General features: G+C 40.7%; 1 protein-coding gene across 6 annotated transcripts in view; it reads right to left on the bottom strand.

The window, feature by feature from the left end:
• MYOF (myoferlin) overlaps window positions 1-25,381 on the bottom strand; it is a 255,570-nt gene that overhangs the window by 14,745 nt on the left and 215,444 nt on the right. For all 6 annotated transcript variants that reach the window (XM_063962066.1, XM_063962070.1, XM_063962068.1 and 3 more), the window contains 12 exons: window positions 23,768-23,779; window positions 17,416-17,514; window positions 15,894-16,019; window positions 13,344-13,499; window positions 13,127-13,218; window positions 11,589-11,759; window positions 9,474-9,622; window positions 9,229-9,368; window positions 8,467-8,555; window positions 8,115-8,210; window positions 4,524-4,665; window positions 3,351-3,450 (listed from right to left, as the gene is read on the bottom strand). In XM_063962066.1, coding sequence (XP_063818136.1) covers window positions 3,351-3,450; window positions 4,524-4,665; window positions 8,115-8,210; window positions 8,467-8,555; window positions 9,229-9,368; window positions 9,474-9,622; window positions 11,589-11,759; window positions 13,127-13,218; window positions 13,344-13,499; window positions 15,894-16,019; window positions 17,416-17,514; window positions 23,768-23,779 — 1,372 coding nt within the window. The remainder of the gene's footprint in view (window positions 1-3,350; window positions 3,451-4,523; window positions 4,666-8,114; window positions 8,211-8,466; window positions 8,556-9,228; window positions 9,369-9,473; window positions 9,623-11,588; window positions 11,760-13,126; window positions 13,219-13,343; window positions 13,500-15,893; window positions 16,020-17,415; window positions 17,515-23,767; window positions 23,780-25,381) is intronic.

The raw sequence follows: 25,381 nt of genomic DNA on the forward strand, positions 1-25,381 counted from the left end.
GAAACAAAATAAACTACCGTGGGTCAACACCTACAACACCAAGAGCCGGTACACTAACAAACGGGCGAAGGCATTGTGGCCCATTATCACCACAGACCCAGATCTTAAGATATTAAAAAACACACAAATCATGCCGAGTTATAGAAGGGGAAGGAACATCAAGGACATGCTTGTTAAAACTGATCTTAGCAAATTTAAAAAATCAGTGCCTCAACACTTCTTGAGTAGACCCAATGGGTGCTACAGGTGCATTGGCTGCACGACGTGCAGCTATATGTCAGTAGGGTCCAGTATTTTACATCCACACTCGGCCAAGAAGTATACCATCAATTGGCCTTTGTCGTGCAATTCAAAGTTCGTAATATATGTCATCATGTGCCCATGCGGCTTGTATTACGTGGGGAAGACGGAATGTCTTTTTAAAATCAGGATGGCCCAGCACAGACAGGCGATTAGGGCGGCATTGATCTCAGGCCAGAGTGAGCAACCGGTAGCTCGGCATTTCGCCAGCCACAAGCATGGGATGGCAACCCTGAAATACCGGATTATTGATCAGGTGCCTGAGTCCATCAGGGGTGGCAACAGGGCATTGAAACTGCTCCAGTTGGAATCCCGATGGATTTTTAGACTTGATACCATCAGGCCCAGGGGTCTTAATGAATCACTGGGTCTCAGTAATTGCTTATAAAAATGGCCGTCTTTACTCATTAAGTTTGTGGTTAGTCACTGTGGGTGGGGTCGGTAAGAAGCTTGGGGGCCCTTCAGAGGGGGTATTCTTCTACTATATAAGAATGACAACTAGCTACTTATGGTAATACTACAAATAGAGAGCCATCCGAGGACTGATGAGATGGGTTTTGTTCTCTTGCCCTTCTTTCTTTTTTTCTAAATGCTGCTAACAACCGTGTGGAGTTTACACGTACTCTCTGTGTTTACTGTTAGTCCATTTATGTCATATGTGGTTTTGTATTTGTTGATTGTGTTTTTAAATGTATGTGACAATGATGCTGGGCATAAGATGGGGAGAGGGAGTCAGCAGTGAATGGCTGCATGCTTGTTATCAAGGGTATGGCACTAGGATTTATGATAGTTATAGGATTCACACGGGTTTTGTCCCATCTTTGCAAGGTGGGGATGTTTTTATTCAGCGTGGGTACACAGTTTTTACACATAAGTGAGTACAGTCACTTTGTAAAATCATTTTATACCACTATTATCATGTTTTAACCAGATTTACTATTACACGGCAGATCACATTAGGTCTCCTCGGAGCGAGGCCAGGTGATCAGCACTGACGTTCTCCATAATGAGGAGTCTTTTTAGGAGTTTGTTTAGGAGTCTCAGTAGTGATGAGGCAGACAGCAGCAGTTTTCACATGTCACTGCTTTGCTCTTACACAGCACAGCGCACCTTTGAGTATGCATAGCATGACGCCGCACGGACGGGCTCCCTCTCAACCAGATTTTTTTATTATTTTGTTTACAGGGTTGCCGCAGCAACGTGGGCGGGACCGGTGACGTCACTTCCGGCGGAAGTAACCCGCTCGTGGAGACGGACGCCGGGCCCTGGACACGGGGGCGGCGGCAACCTGGGGGGGACGTCTTGGAGGGGTGAGTGCACCTATAAATGTTGGTTTTGTGTCACTGTTTGATATCCTGAAGAAGGGGCTACGGGCCCCGAAACGTTGATGATGTTGTAACTTGCAGTGCTTTCACTAAAACGTGTTTTTCTACCGGAAGTCTCTGAGTGCCTCCTTACTCATTGGGTGCATGTATGGAGGTGAATATCTCAAAGGAGGGCACCTGAGCCAGTAAGCCCACGGAGGCTTTCCGAGTGCCGGCCATCTATGATGTATATGTATATATATATATATATATATATATATATATATATATTTTATATATATATATATTTTTTTTTTATATATATATATATATATATATATATATATATATATATTTTTTTTTATATATATATATATATATATATATATATTTTATATATATATATATTTATTTTATATATATATATATATATATATATTTATTTTATATATATATATTTATTTTATATATATATATATATATATATATATATATATATATACACACACACATATACATATATATACACACACACAGGTTGAGTATCCCTTATCCAAAATGCTTGGGACCAGAGGTATTTTGGATATCGGATTTTTACGTATTTTGGAATAATTGCATACCATAATGAGATATCATGGAGATGGGACCTAAGTCTAAGCACATAATACATTTATGGTTCATATACACCTTATATACACAGCCTGAAGGTCATTTAATACAATATTTTTAATAACTGTGTGTATTAAACAAAGTTTGTGTACATTGAGCCATCAAAAAACAAAAGTTTCACTATCTCATTCTCACTCAAAAAGTCCGTATTTCGGAATATTCCGTATTTCGGATATTTGGATATGGGATACTCAACCTGTATATATATATACATATAGATATATATAGATATATATATATATATAGATATATATATATATATATATAGATATATATATATATATATATAGATATATAGATATATAGAGAGAGAGAGAGAATTTAACCTTCTTATGACGGACTCTGCATCATATAAGTTAGTGCATGAGGACAATTTACTCTCTCTGTATAAGCTTTAACATACTGAAATATTTGTACATTGAGACCACAATTTTTACGGCGTTTATTCATTTGCCCAAAACCCATGAGCACAACCCTGAGCCTTGTGCTTTTTTCCCTCGACACGTTACTAGATAACGTGTTATTGTCAGAACAATAATTTGGTAAAAGCTTTCTATGACTCAATCAGCACACTAGTAAAAGTGTCTTTCTGATTTACAACTTTCCCCAGAGGCCCTCCCTCCCCTCCTGCAAGCATGGAGAACATATGCCTAGTCATACATGTATTTTAAAGACGCAACTGGTCAGTCTCAAGACCAGGGGTGTCTAGCTAATGGGAACCACATGCCTCACCTGGTTGGCTGTTGGCAAATTAAAAGTGGACGTTGATCTCAATAAAAATTGATGTCCTTCGTTTCATAAATAAGGGAAGGAAAACAATGGCCATTAGAGGCAGTGTCACTCTGCCTGCCCACAGCATCTCAACAAATGAACATCATATTTGTAAACATGTTTAAATTATCCAAGAAGTTGACGTACAGCTGGGTCACCGAGGGCTGCGCAGAGTGTTCCCTGGAAAGAGGTAGGGCCTTCTAGAGATTAAATGTTAGCTTTCATTTCTTCACTTTTAATGAAGTGTATTGGGGAAAATTAATCACAACCTTCAATGGATCAAAATTAAAACCTGGAAATCCATACCTAAGTAGTCATCCAAGGAAAATTTGTCATTGTCCCAGACTTGAAGTAATAGTTTCGGTGGTAGCTTAAATTCCGTTTTATCAAGGCTCCAGAAATGTTCCTGAAATGTACCAGAGTGACGTCAGGAGATCATATACACTCTTAATCTGCTTTTCTTTTGTCAGTTGTGTTCCCAATAACTTAACGTGTAACAGACCAACTTGTATTATACACAGGACCACTAAACTGACAACACCCCCTGATTCCTCCAGCATTAACCCATTAATAAATTGAAGAAAAGCAAAAAACATTCCCTTGAGAAAATGGTTCTCTCTAGAGTTCTATTTAATCCTGGTATAATAAATAGACCCCATACTACTAAGGTTGGTAGAGTCATTACACTAAGTAAATATCCAGCAGAGCTTTGCAAACATAAAAAAAATACTTAACTGTTATACTAACAATAAACAGAACTGCAATTTAGTAACAAGTTCTAGATAATAATACAAACTATAGAATATAGATTGCTCATACAGATGTGTCCTCATACGTTATTACTGCAGTGGCACCAAGTAGCCTCTCTCGGCATGACAAGTGCCATGAGACTCTGCTAGCGTTAGGCATCTTTTGCAGACAATGCGTGTTAGTCACTACGTGGGGAAACTAGGACACACCAGGAGACTGTGCTGATTCATTTGAATTTGTATACAAAGTACAATAGAACTAGGCATGAAAAAAGCCGCAGTTGCATTATAGCACTACGTATACAGATTCAGTCACACACAGATAGACAAGTGACTCACATCAAATTAATCTGCACAGTCTCATGAGGCGGTTTGTCGCATTGCAATGAAGACACACATTTGCTCAAGAAACAGGCTTGGCACAGGCCAAGTCGCACAGGACCTGGCGCGCCAAGAAGGGATGTTTGGAGTGACTGCAGCATTAGTGTATGAAGACACATCTGTACTTAAACACACACATATTTAGAGTGTTTAGGTTTTAAAAAAAAATTTGTGTGTGTTTATACTGTAGCTTTGCCTTGGCTTCAATAACCTGCACAAGAAAACTAGCAGAGATTAACTCTAGTTAGTCTTATAACGTCTGCAGGAGCAAATCTCTACCACACACAGGAACCTGGTACTCTACGCTCAGTATATATAACACAGGCATGGCAATGTATGGAGCACCCACCTTCTTAGAAATAACACAGAGCTGTTCCGCTGGAAGATATTCAAACGGGAAAATAAATCGCCAGTTAAAGTTTCCTTCACCGTCCAGTGACCGATAGTGCACATCTGTTTTCTGCTTATTTTCTTCATTGCCAGGAATCCAACTGAAAGTAATATGCAAACATATTTGGGTTTTATGTGACCTCCTTAACTAGTGCTTTTGGTACTATCCAAAAAAAGGCTGCACTGATTACAAACTGCAGACTTATTCCACATGCTGATCTCTGCCGACCAGCCATGAAATCAAGTAACAAGTGCAGGAAGCTGAAATCTTTAGACGCAGGATTGGCCTGATCTCAGATTGCTAGTGTACTCATCTGGTGCTCATTTAGCCAAAATAAACACCACGACTTAATACACCAATCCAGGGAAACAGTGCTGGTCCTTTTACATAGCTAGTGATTCTATCTGCTACAAACCAGCCTTAAATACTTCAAATAAAAAAACAGTACATTTACCTAGAGACCACCACTTTGGGGGGTACTTGCCAAAACATGGAGAGAGATCAAGCCCCCAACTGTCATTTCGCAAACACAGCTTGTAAAATGACTTAAAGGGCCTACACATGGGGAATCATTCCAGTTGATCGATCACTACGGATTTTCGCTGCGCAGCCATTATGGCAGAACGGGGCTAATCTGAGCATGCACCGCAATGCGCAGGCGCGTCGTACAAATACAAAGAGCTTTGTGGTTTTGCACAGATTCTAGCGATGCTTACAGTTGCACTGGCGGACGCAAGAAGATTGACAGGAAGTGGGAGTTTCTTGGTGTCAACTGACAGTTTTCTGGGAGTGTTTGGGAAAACGCAGGCGTGGCTGGGAGTTTACTGGGCGGGTATCTGACGTCAATACTGGGACCTTCGTTGCAGCAATCATCGCACAGAATAACTAACTACAGGGCTGGTCTTGTTCTGCACAAAATGTGTTTGCTGCCGCTGGGCTGGACAGGCGTTTGCACTCTTGCAAAGCGAAAATACACTCCACCGTGGGCGGCGACTATGCGTTTGCACGGCTGCTAAAAGTAGCTAGCGAGCGATCAACTCGGAATGAGGGCCCTGGTGCGATATATCTACCGATTGTCCATATCAATAGAAAACAGTGTGGAAACACCTTACGATGCCGATGCACAGTCCTGCATCACAATGAAAGAGTGCAGGCAGGGCCAATATTGTGTATATCGGAGGTTCATGCCCCCGACCACAATATAGTCAATATTAGCTGTTAGCCTGCATCGCACTGTGTGTAGGCAGCTTTAGAAATTGATTGGTGAGCACTTTAAGTCTCTCTATGCTTTGATAAATATCCCCCTAAGACTTCTTAAAATATTAGGACCCCAGGGAAATAAACCCGAGCAGAGACCGTTGAGAAGAGTTTCTTAGCCAGGGTCTGATATTGGAGTGTCCAAGTGGCGAAGATTACTGCACCAAATATTTCAAACGTATATTATTACTGAGGTCTTATTTCTTTTCAAGGGACCCACTGAAACAGAGCAAGGCTATCCTAAGGGATTCTACCCCATGACACAGGTTTAGGTGCACAAGGACAATGTTGATACATGCTCATATAACACACTTTAAGACTTCTTAAATGAGGATTATGGGGGTAATAAAGAGCTGATCGCTGCTGTGCATTATCAGGTCCGCAATGCGGAGGCACGTCGGACAGCTACAACGGGTATCGCCAGTCAGCGACGGGATGGTGCGAAGGATCCATTCACACAGTCAGACACAAGGTAATGGATAGGAAGAGGCAGTTTGTGGGTGGCAACTGACCATTTACAGGGAGAGTCCGGAAAAAGGCAGGTGTGCCCAAGTGTTTTCAGGGAGGGTGTGTGACGTCAGCTCCGGCCCCGATCCGCAGGATTCAATAGCACTGGAAGAGTAAGCCCTGGGCTGCGCAGAGACTGCACAAACTGATTTTTAGCAGCTCTGCTAACACATAAGAATGTACACTTGCACGGCGAAAATACACTCCCACTGTAGGTGGCGACTATCTGGTCGCAGGATAGCAAAACACGCAGCCCAGCGATCAGATCTGAATTACCCCCTATATGCGTTCCTCTACACTTTAGGTTATCTTTTCTTCAGATGTCTTTCTGCTGTGGAAACTTAGATTTTAAGGGCGTGTGATGACTTTTCTTTAAAATTAGAATAATTCAAATTAACAAAATGCCCACAACTATGAATATAATGAAAATAGGAAGAACGACATACTACAAAATATTAAAAACCTTACGTGAACATCAAAAATGTACATTGTAAACTAGAGTCGGGTCTCAAGTAGCCGACTGATTTTCAAAACATAAAACACGAGACCTTAGACTGTAAAGCCCACAAGGCTTAAGGTAAGATCAAATGTAAAAAAAACATCCATTTTATTTAACAGAATAATCTTTATACATAAACATTATATTCCGTTATAATTGAAAGAAAATGTATTCATCATTATCTCTATGTCGGGGGGGTCAATCAAACTATGGTCTTGCTCATAAATATTATTCATGCATTCAGCGTTTGGTTCCGAAAAAATAAGTTCTCTAAGATTTATAAAGTATCAACTTAATTTCCAATATGGACAATCATTTATAGACACCTCGCCGCACACAATTTTAGATGTTTTTAAAAAGAGCACCTGCATTTCTGTCCTGTCATAGCCATGTGCAACTTGAGGAGCACGTTACAATCTAATTCTTTCTTCTATGTAATAAATGCAGAATTTAAACAAATAAAATACAAATATTTAAATTGCTTCACACAATACAATTTTAATCTCCCAGAGCAGTACAATTTGCAATATAGAATAGTTGTATAATTGTTAGACTTTAATGAAAGCTGAAGTTTGTATATTGTAATTGTACAATTAAGTATTTTTATTGATGGATTTGCATTGGGTTATATTGGATGATAATGTGATTATATGTAACTTATAATGCGTCAATCACACGTTTGATTAATAGTTGCAACTTGTCAGTTTACATATTATTTTCTATTAAGCTATTTTGGGCAAGGTCTTCTGTGTGCAGGACCTGGTGGTACTTGTACATATCATCTAATTGTTGCACACGTGGGCATTTTTCACCATAATTATACATTTTTGGGGTAACAGGTGCTCCGTGTACCAAAAAATTGATTGCAAATTTTGAAGACCACCTAAATTAGACTGCAAGCAAACATATACAGCTTATTAAAATATCATTAACCATAAAATAAAATGGATATGGGTCACGCAGCTCACAAATTGAAACTTTCTGATCTTAGAAGTATTAAGCTTGTATATGACAAAAAAATGTTTTCAAGGGTGAATTCTTTTTCTCCTATGCACACCACAGTATCAGGAAGGAAACAACGCCTGGAATGGCAGATGACAAATTCTTAACTTTGGTCAGGGGGTATGAATGGCTACTATTAAAATAAATGACATTAAAGGATTATGAAGTTACTAGCAAATATTAAGTATCACTAAAATCATTCACTCTCTCTAGGCAGGACATTACTTCTAATCCATTTGCCCTTCCCACTAAATATAGAACATAAACATGGATAAATCACTTACCCTTTGACGTAAATGTCACTCATTTCTTCCCCTGTAATACTCTTCTCATCTAGGATGACGTCTTTGGTATTCCATACAATCACACGGAGCACATATCTAGTCAGAACATGATATAAAAGCATAATAAACATATGCACCAACATGATTATATACATTATATTGGAAGTATGTATGTATGTATGTATGTATGTATGTATGTATGTATGTATGTATGTACATACACACGATAGATAGATAGATAGATAGATAGATAGATAGATAGATAGATAGATACTGGTTAATAACATGGAGCTGTGAATGTACTTCGTATTTGTTTTGCATTTGACCAATCCCAGAGTTTATATAAACTTACTTTTTTGCTTTGCGGGGTGTGATATTGAAGGGTGGCCCTGGGGGACCCATGCTTTTGGGGAAGACGTCGACCCACATCTCCAGTTTTCCCTGCATGACATGAGATTACAATGAAAGAACTCTCAATGTTTTACAGTGTTTTGGGCAAAAAGGTAAAACCTACAAAGCTGATAAACTGGAGGAATGTGTTATTAGATAATTATTTTTTGGAATCATTCTCTATAGAGTAGTATGTTCAACACAGAAACAGAAGTTTGTATGAAGGCACATTTCACACTACTTGCTGGAAAGTGCTCTCTTATCAGTGAGTGAAAATACGCCTTTAATAGGGTGTAGTAAGTTTTGCTGGCGGCTGGGATCCCGGCAGCCAGCATACCGGCGCCAGAATCCCGACCACCGGCAGCTAGGCGAGCACAAATGAGCCCCTAGCGAGCTCGCTGCGCTCGCCACGCTGCGGCCACGGTGGCGCGCTACGCTATTTATTCTCCCTCCAGGGAGGTTGTGGACCCCCAAGAGGGAGAATAGTTGTCAGTATGCCGGATGTCGGGATTCCGGCGCCAGTATACTGAGCGCCGGGATCCCAACAGCCGGCATACTGTATACCACCCCCTTTAAACATAGGGACATACAGTAACCAGAGAACTGCATATAGATAACTGAAGTGAAATACTAATTCAATGCAGACAGTTATACAGTAACTTTATAGCGCGTGTCATACACTGAAGACGCCTAGAAATAACCCACCAGTATGAACCAGACTTACCTGTGAGAGGTTTGGCTGAAAGGTGCTATACAATGTCCGTGTTTCTACATGTTCAGGAACAAGCCCTTGACCTCGGAGTACATACAGAGCAAGTCTCTCATTGGCAGGACCAAGATGTTGATGTATTATTTTGTTCGCTTCTAAATAAAACATTATAATTCTATATTAATAAGCAGGTTATTTATTAAAAAGACATCCCAGTAAGGGTTGTGTGTGAAAATAGGGTCGGGGCCTGATAAGCTCACCCAAATCTTCCAGCGAGTACTCGCGCCCTAAAAAGCGGGCTCTGTTTCCATTCTCAGAATACACGGGTGGTGGAGCTCCTTTTAAACGGGCAACAGTCTGCAAACTCTCTGTGGGCTTTAGCTGATCCCTCCACTGATTAATCCCGGATCTGTAATAGGAAAATAGAAGAAAAAAGGAAATGTGTGTATAAATATTAATAATAATATACATCAGCCAACATAATAGTTACCTACCTCACTACATGTGCCAAGGTGTCAACCTTGACTTAAGGTGGGATATACTATACAATTATGTCATATCATCTGCCAGATCTGGCTGGCATGAAAATCTGGTAAAGGATGAAAGCAAATGACAAATCAACCAAACACTAGAAAAGGCCAAAACCGGTCGTTCATACAAATTGGTTACATCGCTGACCGATTTTGTCCATTTTCCAGTGTTTGGGAGCAAATGGTCGATTGTCATTTGCTTTCATCCAGTACCAGATTTTCATTCCAACCAGCCAAATCTGGCAGATTATCTGACAGATAATTGAATAGTGCATGCCCAATTTAAGAACTGTCCTTTGTTCCTCATATTCAATTTGCATCCAAATCTTGTTATGGCCCCCATACACTTATACGATATGGCATACAATCATGCGATTTCGATCGCATCTGTACAATCAATTGCATGATTGTATGCACATATTGTGCACCATGTGTCGCGACGCATGGGCACGCTGGTCGAATCTCGCATCTCAGGATCTTATGTGCTGCACTTAATATTTATTGCATCGCAGTACGATCATGTGTGTTTTTTAAACGCATGCAATATATTGCACTGCGATGTGCAATGGGCACCAGCCGGCGGTGACGTGCCCATCACATGATTAACATGTGATCTATCGCATGATCACATGGCAATCACTTTGGCAGTTCAGGTGCGATTTCACCTGAACTGCCTGTATGATGCCCTGCGATGTTGCGTCGCACAAGTGTATGGGGGGCATCACATACATCCAACAGAACCAGAATACTCATATCTCACATAAGGCGCTGCTAAAACTCTAAAGGAGCCCATAGAACAAGCTCTGTTTTCATAAAATTATGTAGAAACTGCAGTTTCTGTAAAATTGTATGCAACCCCACTATGTACTAACAGCCTAATGCAGGAGATTTCACAGCAATCTCCTGCAGAACGCTAATTAGCACTGCATGCCCCCTATGTACTAACAGCCTAATACCCCTTTCACATCTCCGATACTGGATCCCACCCGGGAATTGGAAATGGGTCCTTCCCGGGTGGGATCCGGCATTGGACCGTAACCGCTGGTTTCATGACCCAGCAATTTGACGGGTCGGTTGCCATAGCAGTGGGGGCCGGAGCCGGTAGCAAGGGTGGGGGTGTCACTGGGAGATGAGCTCATCTCCGCGCCGCCTCTCCCTATGTAGTGAACGGGTACCATCGACCCGAGAATCCGTTCACACTGCCACTGACCCTTCTTATAAATTCTTCTTTGAATTCTCCATGGCCCCTTTCACATCGCACAGTGACCCGTGTCAACCCGGCAATATACAGGGTCGATACCGGGTTATTTGTGCGATGTGAAAGGGGTATGATGCAGTTTTCACAGCAATCTCCTGCAGAACGCCAGTTATCTCTGCATCCTCACTATGTACTACAGCCTAATGCAGTTTTCATAGCAATCTTCTGCAGAACGCTAATTAGCAGTGCAGATCACAGTCCAGTCAGACACCTACAGTATGTACCAAGGGGGTAATTCAGACCTGAATGCAGCAGCAAATTTGTTAGCTAATGGGCAAAACCATGTGCACTGCAGGGAGGTAGGTGTGTGTGTGTGTGTGGGGGGGGGGGGGGGGGAGATATAACAAGTGTAGAGACAGATATATTCATGCTGCTTACCCCAACACCCCCCTACATTGTGTTTACAGGTTATATAATTGCCGATTGGTAAAATACTAGTTGCCAAATAAAAAAGATAAAAGATAGTAACCAAAGTAAAACCACTGCAGGCCTGAGAACATGCACAGTTGCACCTGATAGTAAATACAGGGGGGTGGGGGGAGAAGAGGGCTATAAGCAGTTTGTTTACAGCATACTCAGTCACTTACAAACAGTACGTCTGTGGCAAACCGCAGTTACTCCCAAACCGAGAAAGGAATCTGTTTTCTAAGTCTATTTTGGTTTCTCCGACTTTTTCATCCCGCGTCACAGCGTCGTAATCATACACAGAAATCTTCAGATCTTTTTCTTGGGGTAAGAAGCAGCTCAACTCATACATTCTACAGGAATACAAATTAGGAGGACTTGGTGTAAGAAAACATATTTAAGTTACATATACTGCAGGGATTTTCCAAGATCAGGAATAAGGAGTTTAGTTTTCTACTTTGTGAGACTTCTAGATTTGTAGATCTGTTCTGCAGCCAAAAGCAAAAAATTACCATACAGCATAATCCAAAGTAAAAGCATAGGGACAGGGACCTGCATTATAACAAGCAATGAGTGCACTAAGCTAGTGTAGCATGATCTCAGCATCCTACTGCAAGAACTCAAAGAATGGGAATATATTAAGGAGAAGAGAAATGTTAATGGCATTCGTCTATATAAGAACATGAACTACAGTTGGAGAGTGATATAGTGGACCGGCCAATCAGCTCCTAACTGCCATGTTACAGTCTTTGTTTGAAAAATGACAGGAACTTATTGGTTGGTAGTTCAACTCTCTCCACTTTATCACTCTCCAAGGCTGCTCCTATGGGAGCACAAGGGGGTTAACACAGACTACAGAAGTACTTTGTAATTTAGATAAATGATCAAAACTAAAATGTTTTAAGTTTAACAGTTCTTTCCTTTTTTTTTTTTTTTAAAACCAAAAAATTAATAGAAACTAAATACAGATTTACTCCAGAATTATATTGGTTCTCGCATTGGTTTCCTTTTTATAGAGTGTGATTTGGAGGCTTTCCCAGAGCAGGATGAATATATAATATTTGCTCTGTATGCCGTATGACTAGGCATGAACATAGAATTAACCCAGATTGCTAGATACCAAGGATATTAACAACCGGGCCAAATTTCACATTAAGCGCAGCAGGCCCATGCCTGGGGGTGACACAGGTTGAAAGGCAGCTTTACTTCTGCTCCATACATAAAAAAAAAAAAAAAAAGAAATCTATGAACAGAGAGTGCTTGAAAATGATACAAGTGAGAGGGATCATCAGAAATGTCTAGGACATGTGGCACTTGGCGGTGAAGATGTTATTACATGGGTGAACAGAAGCCTTCCAAAAGAAACGCAAATGGACAGAGCAAAGAGAGTCTCTTTATAAAACCCAGACTGGACCTCTAGGATCTGAGCTGATGGAGATGTGACTTGAACAGGGTAGTTCTCTTCAGAAGTAAGTAGACGAATAATCCCTAAAGAGGTTCTAGATCAGGCTTAGGCCAGCGGCAGCTCTCCAGATGTTTGGAGAACTACATATTCCAGCAGTTAGTCCAGCAGTGTATGGGCACTCACGTAGTAAGAGCAAAACCGCTGCTAGATACTTGCAGGTAAAGATGATAAAAAATAAAAATAAAAAAAAAAAGTGAGAAAGAAAATTCCCACATTAACGGCAAATAGTGTCCCATAGATAAAAGTATTATGTACCTTCCAAACACCGGATTCAGAGTATTGGGTATGTAGTTCTCCCGATCTTCTATCACCTTCTTACTCAAAGTAATCTTGATGTAAGGATCACACTACAAGCAAACAAAGTTCAAATTAATCTGAAACTCATATAGTTGCCTTTAAAAAATCTTTTTTATATAAGAATTAATTCCATAGATAACGAGAGGAAAGTCAGATATAAGTAATGGACACTTACTAGCCCATTGCTGTCCTTGGGTTGGAGATCTATTCCTCTAATTATGTAAATGCGAACAATGCATTCCTGAGATACGCTGTCCGGCAGCTCACGGAATTGCCGAGGAGGGGGCGGGATGCTGGGGTCATCCGGGAGAGGGTATATACGGAAGGAACCCTATAAACAAACAGACAATTTTTTTTTTCCACTCTTTCTTATTCCAGTATACTTCATATAATATATCATTGAATCCACATAGAAAATATATGATGAGGTAAAGAAATTCAGGTTTGGGTGTCAACCCTGTGGGTCCCTGCACTGTCTGATGACCAGGGGAGATGGTTCTTGCTCAAGCCATGGTGTTATCAATGGTCGACAATACCTCTGCTATCCCCTGGGCCATGGCAGACACCAGGAGCCTCCTCACAGGAAGCCTTTTCCCCAAATAAATCACTGAACAACACGATGCTAGCAGGAGCAAGCACAGCTCCCCCTAGGCACAGCAGAAGTCTGGGGCCCCCTTGTGTTCTGCAGTGCAGAGAGGTGCACCACCGACTTTAGATGGTAAGCTTGTGAACAATGAATTTTAAAGTCCTCATATATTATTGTTGCAGTCACACCAAACAGCCCACTCAGGCGCCAGGACCTGTGTGACTCTGCGAATGTCGGGTGTCTTTTCGCCTGAAAACGCATCTTAGTAGGAATGCCACACTTGTATATTTGTGTGTGAATGAGTCTGAATCTATATAAGAAGCTCCGCAATGCTGCAGCTTTTTTATACCTGCCAAGCTCCGTTGTGCTCCTTATACAGGGTGTTATTCAGTAAGAATTGCAGGTTCTGCTTTTTAGCAGGATCAGCAATCCTTTCTATCGCATGCTGGGGGCCGCCCAGAACGCTTAATGGCCTGCCCAGTGGCTGCGACCACAATTTAATTGCGGTTGCAGCATCTGTGGTCGACCCCATGCAGCCGGAGCTAGGCTGTGTATGCAGGTGGTCCACCGCCATTTTCTTGATCAGATGCAGCCACCCCAAAAATGCAGCCAACTGACCCCCATTTTGCCCACACCACAACGCTCCGTTGCTGCCCCACGAATGTCTCTGTCTGTCAATCAGGCAGAGGCGTTCACAGCCGATGCGATCAGATCACATTGGCTGCTAGCGCACGCACAGGATGGGACCTGCGTGTGCGCACTAGCGCCAATGGGGTTACTGCAGCCGCATTGATTAGCAATGTGACCTGAATAATCCCCCATAGACTCAATCGCACACTGATATACAAGTGTTGCATATCAAACTAGTCAGCACAGTTTACCGGTATGTCCTAGTTGCATTGCAACGAAGACATTATGGGGTAAAAAAAATGCCCGGTGCTACACAGGGCCGAGCAGCTCACTCATCCCACATGGTTTATTTAGACTAGGGGGGATATCCAATTATCCCCGATAAAACATCGGTCGGAATTTACGATGTTTCACCGGTTTTTTTTTGTTTTTGTTTTTTTACAGGCATCCAGATGGATCGCTTGTAAAAAAAAAAAAAAAATCCCCTTCTCCCGAAAACACACAGGTTCAGTGAAACCTGTGCGTTTTCGGACGAAAAAGGGCTGTTTCCGGGGATTCTGCTTCGCATGCAGGAGGCAGGTGAAACAAAATCCCCAATAAGCCGGCGCGTGCCGCGGCTTATCGGGGCTAATTAGCTAGCCCCCGGCGGGACAATTAGCCCCGGTAATTTATCTGGGCTAATTGGATATCCCTCTAGGTGTATGAGGACACATATGTAGGTAAACAGGAATTTGATACAAGTGGGGTAAATGTAAACATGTAAAACACTTAGGGGTCTATTTATTAAAATTATTTTTACTAAAATAATGTGAAAAAGGGTGTTTTAGTATCACCTGAATGTATAAAAGGGCATTTGGAGCACTTTTCATGAACAACTGCTCCAAACCCTTTAATTCACTTTTTTTTAGTAACCCACATCGCATTCCCATACTTATAATGGGAAAATGTGATGTGGCCAAATTTACTAAAAAAAAAAAAAAAAAAGGGTAAAAATACCAGTGTGCCCTGTTGTAATCACGCCAGCTCAGGCTGGTGAGTTCACAGGTCAGCACTGCGATAAGCACCCTTTTGTCTATTTTTTTCTGCCCGTGTCCGGGGGAAGGGGGGGTTTGACCGGGTGGCGGTGGTAGCGGCGATATCGCGGCGGAGCTGGCGCATGCGCAGTAGGACAACGGGGTATTTTTTACTAAAAATACCCTGATGATGCTGCGAAGAAGCATCGCAGGAACAGAGCTTGACCACAAGCTGTCCCTGCATGCGATAATGGATATGTCTCTGGGATGTAATCAATTATCGCAGTGCGAGTTGGGGCGATTTTAACACCTGTCATCCACATCCTGGATAAATAGGTGATAAATAGACCCCTTATTGTGTACAAAGTTTCCCTTTAGCACATTCTCTGGAGATTTAATGTTCCTCTATACCTTGGTGCCAGGTTGTTAAAGGTTTGTAGTTGATACACAGACATGTGCCGTAACCATAGATCCAGCTCAGCCAGGACCTGCTTACCTTAAACTCTCCAACCTCTGTGGGATCATCCTCATCTTCAGACTTCCCTCTGTACAGCTTAAAGGTTTCACAAAAGTCTGTTAACCCATGAAACTCGTGAACTTCTTCCAGCTCACAGTGGTACACCTGTAACAAGGACAGCAAATCCAAAACATCATTATATAGTTAGCAGGCAGAACCCTCCTCCAGCTAACTATGCAATGTGAGGTTCATAGGCTACTGCCATCTTCAGATGGCATAGCTGCGAGGCCGATCTTTGCATTCCGGAAGTTGGTTAATCTGGCAGCTGCAAATATTCAATAATAAATGTCCCCCAAAAATAAAACCTAATAGTATCTCTTCATCCAGCCCTTCCTATGTGCACTGTGTAGGTTTGCATCTAATGGAAATAACGACTTCAGATGCTTTTTTCAGCCACAAAAACACATGGATCCCTGTATTTTTCGCATGAAAACAGGTAAGGTGTGAAAAAAATGGGACTCAACTGAATTGCCCAATAACACCATTGGGCAATAAATCATGGTAAAGTCCCATTTTTGTCACGAAGAAGGAAAAAAAAAAAACAACTTAGGGGGTAATTCCAAGTTGATCGCAGCAGGATTTTTGATAGCAATTGGGCAAAACCATGTGCACTGCAGGGGAGGCAGATATAACATGTGCAGAAAGATTTAGATTTGGGTGGGTTATTTTATTCCTGTGCAGGGTAAATGCTGGCTGCTTTATTTTTACACTGCAAATTAGATTGCAGATTGAACACACCCCACCCAAATCTAACTCTCTCTGCACATGTTATATCTGCCTCCCCTGCAGTGCTCATGGTTTTGCCCAATTGCTAACAAAAATCCTGCTGCGATCAACTTGGAATTACCCCTTTAGTGTGGTCAGTTACATTGCCACCATAGCCTGAAGGACATTTTATACATTATAAATTTTGAAAATTAAACAAAGCTTGTGTACATTGAACAATGAGAAATCAAAAAGTGTCACTGTCTAAATTGAATATGGGAGACTCAGAATGTTGTTAAAAGGCAATAAATAAATAAAATAATCATAATACAGGTTGAGTCTCCCTTATCCAAAATGCTTGGGACCAGAGGTATTTTGGATATGGGATTTTTCCGTATTTTGGAATAATTGCATACCATAATGAGATATCATCCTGATGGGACCTAAATCTAAGCACAGAATGCATTTATGTTACATATACACCTTATACACACAGCCTGAAGGTAATTTTAGCCAATATTTTTTATAACTTTGTGCATTAAACAAAGTGTGTCTACATTCACACAATTCATTTATGTTACATATACACCTTATATACACAGCCTGAAGGTCATTTAATACAATATTTTTAATAACTTTGTGTATTAAACAAAGTTTGTGTACATTGAGCCATCAAAAAACAAAGGTTTCACTATCTCACTCTCACTCAAAAAAATCCGTATTTCGGAATATTCCGTATTTCAGATTATTTGGATATGGGATACTCAACCTGTAATTGAAATTAATGTAATCTTACCTTTAGGGTGTCATAACCTTTCTGCAAGTATTGGCCACATTTTTCATGTTCTCCTATGGATGAGTAATATTTGCTCCACCAATCAACGATTTCTTCTTCCTGTTGAGAAAATAGGAATGGCTAAAGACGGTCTGCAGATACATCTGTTGAACTTCTGACATTACTCTGCTTTACATGTGATGCTGTTTGAGGTAAAGCTTGCCCCCTGCTGGACATAATACAAGTTGCAGTTCAATCAATAGCAACTTGGCAATCTCCGTTGTAAACCAGGGGTTCTCACACTTGTCCTCATGTTTCCTACCAGTACCATTTAACTTGATCTATGCATAGAATAACTGTAATACATAAACATATATACAAATCATGTCCTAGTACAGTGTATAATCTATATTGTATTTCCATATACAGTACATATATAGTCAGTATAATGTGGTCCCTTCTACTTGGTGGTCATACTCTACATAATACGGAGGGGTTTTTTTATATTTCTTAAACCTCTTACAGTCTTGGATTACTTGTAAAACTTAGGAGGCATTCTAAGCATCATACAATGTGCACTCCTCTGTGGCACCTAGAAGATTCTGCCATAACCACCCATTAGAGAGGCACAGAGCTTCTACAGAGGGCCCATGACAGATCACAGTATTGGGGCCTGCACAATTTCAGCTTATCCAGCTTCAATGCATGTCAGTTTAGGTTTTTGTTCACTGTATCTGGATTGCAGCAATTTCTAGCTGCGGGGATAACTAGAAGCACAGTCAGCAGATAAGAATGACTGCCTGCCTAGTTTTACAGTAATCCCCCTCTAATTTAAAATACACTTGAAATCTGCTCAACGCAGGATCGTGTGTCTGTAAAAACCTAGTGAGCAAACATTGGAAAAGTCATTAGAAGTGCTGCTAGCCTGCCACATCTGTAATACTATGTCTAGTTACAAACCACTGGATGTGCAAGTCAGATTTGGTTTCTTCTGCATGAATATTAATCAGCTAAACTCATAAGAGGCCACCTTGGGAAACAGCCTCCTCCAGTCTGCAGTAATGTGTGCACTTACTACAGACAGAAATGACTTAAGATGTTTCTACTGCTGCCTCTCAATCATCACATTCCATAGAACACCAAGTAAACCCAGCAATTACTGTATAACGCATGGGGTTCTCAACTTTAAGCCCGTGAGTTGTATCTGATACATACATCCAGGCTGCCCTCCTTCAAAGTACCAGGGGCACTAAAATTTTCTTGGCATCCTTGGTAGAGGATGTATTACATACAAGCCTCTATAGATCAGCCATGGGGAGAGAGCACCCCCAGATTACAATGTGGCTCCGCTCTTAGTTAAGGACTGTAGCAGCAGTGAATCGCTCAACGGCTCAGATGTATAAGAAGTGGTGGGGAAAACATTTAAAAGCTTTAAACTGTATACTTAAATTTACCTTTTACAGTTACAGTCATTCCCACCATCAAATTCACCTTAACATGGCTGCTTTCTATATTACTACAGTGGAGGCAGTCGTTTTGTGGGATACACCAACATTCACTACAATGCAGCCTCTCATAGGGACGTCACTGAGCAATGCCATTAAATCAGCAATGTTGTGAGCCAAATTAATATTCCTAAAATTCCACCTATCGTCTTCACGGGAGACCAGACCCCATCTATGCTGATAACTAGATCTACCTCCCCTCCCAACTTCTTTCCTTTCTTGTGTCTCTCCAACATAAACACATGGACGTTCCAACACTGTCTCAAGCTTAACATGTTTGCTATGGAACTCCTCATCTTCCCTATTTTTAGAGGTTCTGAAATCCCTCACATCTCTCCCGCTGGGAATAGCAATGCACTGTGCTCTGCTCCTGTTATTCAATGTCTGGCTGCCACCTTTGACTACACAGCATAGGACTGGGGCATGAAGGGCCCACCAGGGGGATGTAGTGGTAGGGGTCCATGCTTAGGGGTGTAGACAGCCACCACAGAGGTTTGTCTAACCATTAGAGAGTGCATGGTCAGGGCCCCTTGATAAATATATACAGTAAAATACTGCTAGTGCATGCATGGTACCAGATTAACAGCAGCAATGTACTGTAGAACATACACCATAGTCCTGTGCAGTATAACGTAACTTATGTATAATGTGCCCAGTCAGGAACCTGATCCCTAGAGGAGTAGGTGGACCCTCAGGTCATGGGACACATCAGGGGTTTCCCCTGCACCCCTGTGGGCCAGTCCAAGCCTGACTACACAACCTCTTTATTCCTCAAATCCAGCCTCTCCCCCAAACATGTTTGGTAACAGTTCCAATATATTGCCTGGATAGGATCCTCTCGCCCTCAAACCTCCCATGCCGCTCCCCTACAATGCAATAAACTTCCACATCTAATTAGACTACCACCAGCCCCCAAAGTTCTAATTGTTACTATCTATTCATTAAAGCCTAAATTCTTCCATCTACATACATTCCCACTAGCTCAGCATGCATACATCCTCACTCCATGTACACTGCCCCCCCCCCCCCCAAATCTCAGCCTTGCCCTTCTCTTTAGATTGCAAACTCTCACAAGTAGTTCCCTATCTCTTCCAGACTACTTGTATGCCTCCACATCAATTACTTGTACATCATCCCCCCTCAGTGTCGGACTGGGGCGTGAAGTGCCCACTGGGGGTAATGCAGTGGTAGGGGCCCATGCTTAGGGGTGTGGTCAGTCCCCTGAGGGGGGTGTGGCCAGCCACCACAGAGGCTTGGCTAACCATTAGAGAGCGCAGGTCTAGGCCCTTTGATAAATATATATAGTAAATACTGCTAGTGCATGCATGAAAATGTACTAGATTAATAACAGCAATACACTATAGAGAATACACCATAGTCCTGTGCAGTAGAATGTAAAATATATATAATTCAAATGCCCATTCTGGAACAGAGTATCTAGAAAAGGGATTGGGCCCTCAGGTAGTGGGGCCCAACAGGGGTTTCCCCTGTACCCCTGTGGGCTAATCCGACCCTGTTCCCCCTACATGTGATGTATGAGTATGTTATACTTCATTGCTAGCATTTATGCTTAATGAACGTCCTGTATTTTGCAATTGCTAGTTACGTACCTTTATACTGGTAAACTGTTTATTTCTACAATACACAATTTAGTTGCTGTATGGTGCGGTGGAATTCTGTACCATAGTAACGATACTGTAATAAATAGTCATTCTTGCAAATATCCAGGATCACCCACAAAATTTAAACATTTCCCTTATAGTTCTCTTGTACTGCAGTTCCCATCCTTCCATTTCTTTTCAGAATTAAATCTGTCTTCTCCAACTTCTATTCTATTTCCTGGCAACTGGTGAATAGACTTGGATGTGAAAGCACTGGACAATTTAATGCTTTATAAATAAACGAGGAGGGAAATATAAACTTTGACGAGTACAAGAAACCCAACGTTACACATGTATATCATAGCAACTACACCGGTCTCCTCACTAATACTATTATACTACACATATGCTAAGGATTAAGGCTGCTATGAGCGTAAGCAGTCATTGGCTGTAATGTTTATTTATTTTTTAATGTACATATTCAACGTATTCAGATTAGTAAAATAAATATAGAATAAATGTTACTTGACAAGCCACACTGGCCCAAATGTGGTTGTCCCCTAGTCCTCATACTTTAAAGTGATCTACAATTCTCAAATGGAGACCATTGCAGTTCCCTATTCTATTCCATCCACTTCTGTTTTGATTAAATGGCTTTCCTGGCATATCTACATTACAGTTTTGACGCAGTGAGAGACCTGATTCGGGGCCTCTAGCTCAACTTTCCTTTGTTATTCCTATGCGATTACCTATGGTATATGGAGACTCATATCCACATGCTTTTGTATGTATTCCGTGGGATTTTGTTTTACCCTAATGCTCTATTATGTTGTATCCAGATGTTTGTTTTGCTAATTGTTATTCTTTTGATATTCCCCTCCCTCCCTTTTTCTTTTCTGTACCCCTGCCTTCCTAAAAATGTTAATTAAAATGATTTCTGTAAAAAAAAAAATTTAATTAAATCAAGGAATACTCAAAAAATCAACAGATGACAATAGCGTTTCAAGAAAAGCCTAGAATATATAACTCCAGAAAACTCAGTGTCATTTTCAAATTCTCTTGTTGGATGTTCTCAGGGCTCTTAACATTTATTGCTGGTATCCGTATACAGGTTGAGTATCCCTTATCCAAAATGCTTGGGACCAGAGGTATTTTGGATAACGGATTTTTCCGTATTTTGGAATAATTAGATGCCATAATGAGATATCATGGTGATGGGACCTAAATCTAAGCACAGAATGCATTTATGTTTCATATACACCTTATACACACAGCCTGAAGGTAATTTTTGCCAATATTTTTTATAACTTTGTGCATTAAATAAAGTGTGTGTACATTCACACATTTCATTTATGTTTCATATACACCTTGTATACACAGCCTGAAGGTCATTTAATACAATATTATTAATAACTTTGTGTATTAAACAAAGTTTGTGTAAACTGAGCCATCAAAAAACAAAGATTTCACTATCTCACTCTCACTCAAAAAAGTCCGTATTTCGGAATATTCCGTATTTCGGAATATATGGATATGGGATACTCAACCTGTATATGAAATCTCTTAGTTCTATATGATATACAACAGAGTGGGTTGGAACAACTAAACAAGCTGCTTAATTGATTATCTCAGTATTTCGACAGTCATACACCGGGCAGGCCTTCCTGTCCCAAAAAATTAAAGTGCACATTCCAGCAGGTCGGTGAGTGCCTACTGGGTGGCGAGGTTGGGGCATTGGTGAAACAACTGTGCCCGGCTGCTACATGGTTATCTGTCCATACATTTACAAAGTTTTATAGGTTCAATGTTTTTGCATCCACAGATGCTAGTTTTGGATTTAAAGATTTGCAAACCGCAACTTCCCTCCCTAAGATATGGTTTTGGAGATGTCTCAGTTCCAGAGTCCCCCAAATGGCTGTAATAGAAAACTTGATTTTTGTATTTGCATTAAACCCTTTTATTGAAGACTATTAGGGGACACTGGATACCCACCAATTTGAGCTCTAGTTTATTGCCTCTACCCTCCAGTAATAGACAGCAAAGTCAGAAAATGGGGGGAATCCAATTGCGTGCAAGAAAAAAAAAAACCCAGCTATATTCAATTGCTGGACTGGAAATGTGATACATTGATTTCTATAACAAGTCTGATTTTTCCTAAAATTGCTAACTTTAGGAAAAATCACCAGGACTAACTCTGGGAGCCCGGAGGCACTTCCCCCTTAGGACTAATTAAGAAATTGGAGTTTTCCACTTAGCTTAATTAGGCAGTAATTACACACCTTCTGAAGCAGTGTCTTCTCCTCCAGCGTCAGAAGCGGTCGTTTTCAGCAGCAGTGAGTATGTGAGGTGTGTGGAGTGTGTTTGTTAGTGTGTGTGTGTGTGTGTGTTAGTTAGTTAGTTAGTTAGTGTGTGTGTGTGTGTGTGTGTGTGTGTGTGTGTGTGTGTGTGTGTGTGTGTGTGTCCCAACCCGTGTGGGTGTATTCCTCCTGGATCTGGCCTCCTGGAGAACTACACACATCTCCCAGCAGCCCTTGTGCCTCCCATCACCCTCCCGGAGCTTCCCAGCAGCCCTTCCCCAGCGAGAAGGTGGAGGGGAGACCACCAGGAGCTGTGGATAGGTAAGGATCTTTTTTTGTTTTTGTTTACGTGACGCTGGGTTTCCCTGAAAACCCTGCAACGAATTTATTTTTCATTTATGCGGCGGGTAACAGGTACGCGCATACATACGGTAATCCAAAAGTTGGGTGCAAGGTTTTTTACTTCGCTATGCCTCGCTCCCAGTTGAATTCCCCAATGACTTCTGGTTATTCGCTCAACCCTCATTTACATTGCACCCTTTATATTATATTGTGGCTGCATCAGATGAACAACCAAGGCTGTCCTATCTAGAAGATATAGAGGGTGAATTGCTGAGACTTCAGTTATTTCTAAAAGTAGCTTAACTTCCCACACCTTGGTACCTATGGTAATGGTTAATGAGACACAACTTAACAATAACTATTTGATTCTTCTCATATTTTATTTAATTTGAAAAATGCGTGGGTCCTGAATAATTTCTCCACCTTATACACACAGTTTAAGCAACCGGTTGTGATAGGAAGCTTACACCACTTCATGATTGGGCTTGATTAAATAATTCGATTGGATCCTATATCAGAGTTTGGCTCAATTACTTTTATTGTTGCGATTAATTACATGAATAGGTGGCTAAAGCTTAGCGCTGATTCATTCTTCTTGAAATGCAGAAATATAAAATAGAACTTTTACCTTCTCTTGGAGCTGGATCCAGATCAACATCCCGAAGCAGAAAAATGAAAAACATAATGAAAGCGCATATTAGAGCAGGATAGAAATAGTACAAATAAAAATAAAATAAAAAAGGATGGTCAGTCACCATGGGCACACAAAGGTTGCAGTTTAAAATGTTTATTACATACTAGAAGTGCAAATTAGAACCATAATAATCAAATTATGATTCAAACACATATTGTATGGCTTAATATACAATATGTTTGAGATTTTTTGGGATTGATCCATTATTTCATATATTCGCATATGTATGTAATAAACAGATATTGTGGGATTGGGAAAAAAAACAATTGAAATTATATTTTTTTGTTCCCAAAACCATGCAAAATAATTAAAAACGTTCCCTTTTATTGGTCTTATAAGATGACAGAATCATTACAAACCTGAGAGAGGTGTACAATGTATGCTGCAGGTGGAGTATAGTAAAAAAAGAAAGAAAGAATGAATGAAAAAAATAATATATATAGATGTATGCTATGGCAGGTGTCGGGATGACCTGGTCTGAAAGCCGCTTTGCCAGGCAGAGACAGCCTTATAAAACCATACTGATTCTGAACCGATAACACGCCTAAACCCAATGAGGTGCTGGATAAAACAGGCAATGATAGAGACTTTTGTCTAATCCTGATTGTACAGCAGCTCCCAATTTAGAGGAAATTGTGCACCTCTATCCAGTTGAGTGAACCCAGAAGTTAGTGTGTAGAGAGACAAAAAGACCACCCACTACACAACGGAAGCGCTGTGTACAACCAGACCAATTATGAAAAAGCTTTTATTGTATAAAACAATTATATATAAAAAAATAATTTTAAATTAAAAATACACACACAATTGTGACCAATATCATTCGAAAGTCGGCATATGGCTTTATAAGCAGTTATCACTTATTAGGCTCGGTTTCTATCTGTACTGCTCCAATGCACAGAAAATCATTCTATAAGGAGCTGCTATACTTCTGACATAAAAGTAGTGGATTTACATATTGCCTCATATACATAGAAATAAAATGTACAGTATATGGACTAAATATTCATTCTGGAATAACATCCATTGGAATAAATACGGGGATATATATACCTAATCCCTGGTATTGTAACATCTAATATCCATTGGTCCTAGAGTTATTCATTATTATACAATCACGCTTATTAATACGTGGACATCCTTTTTTCTGTGCATTGGAGCAGTACAGATATAAACAGAGCCTAATAACTGCTTATAAAGCAATATGCCGGCTTTCAAATAATATTGGTCACAATTGTATGTGTATTTTTAATATTAAAGGATACATTTATGTGTAAGTAATTGTTTTAAATAGTTTTATGCAATAAAAGCATTTAATAAATTGGTCCGGTTGTACACAGCGCTTCCTTTGTGTAGTGGGGGGTCTTTTTGTCTCACTATCACAATCTTCCGATTCCGAACTGCACCTTTATTTCATATAGTGTCACAGATCTCAGATTGTATTTGTGTGTCTGTCTATTGCGGTTGGGTGTTTTAACCTATTTCTTGTAAACACTGTAATGATCTACAGCGGCTGGTGTGCAGCAGTGAGTTTCCCAATATAATGGC

Source organism: Pseudophryne corroboree, chromosome 3, assembly GCF_028390025.1.
Source record: "Pseudophryne corroboree isolate aPseCor3 chromosome 3, aPseCor3.hap2, whole genome shotgun sequence".
NCBI lineage: Eukaryota > Metazoa > Chordata > Amphibia > Anura > Myobatrachidae > Pseudophryne > Pseudophryne corroboree.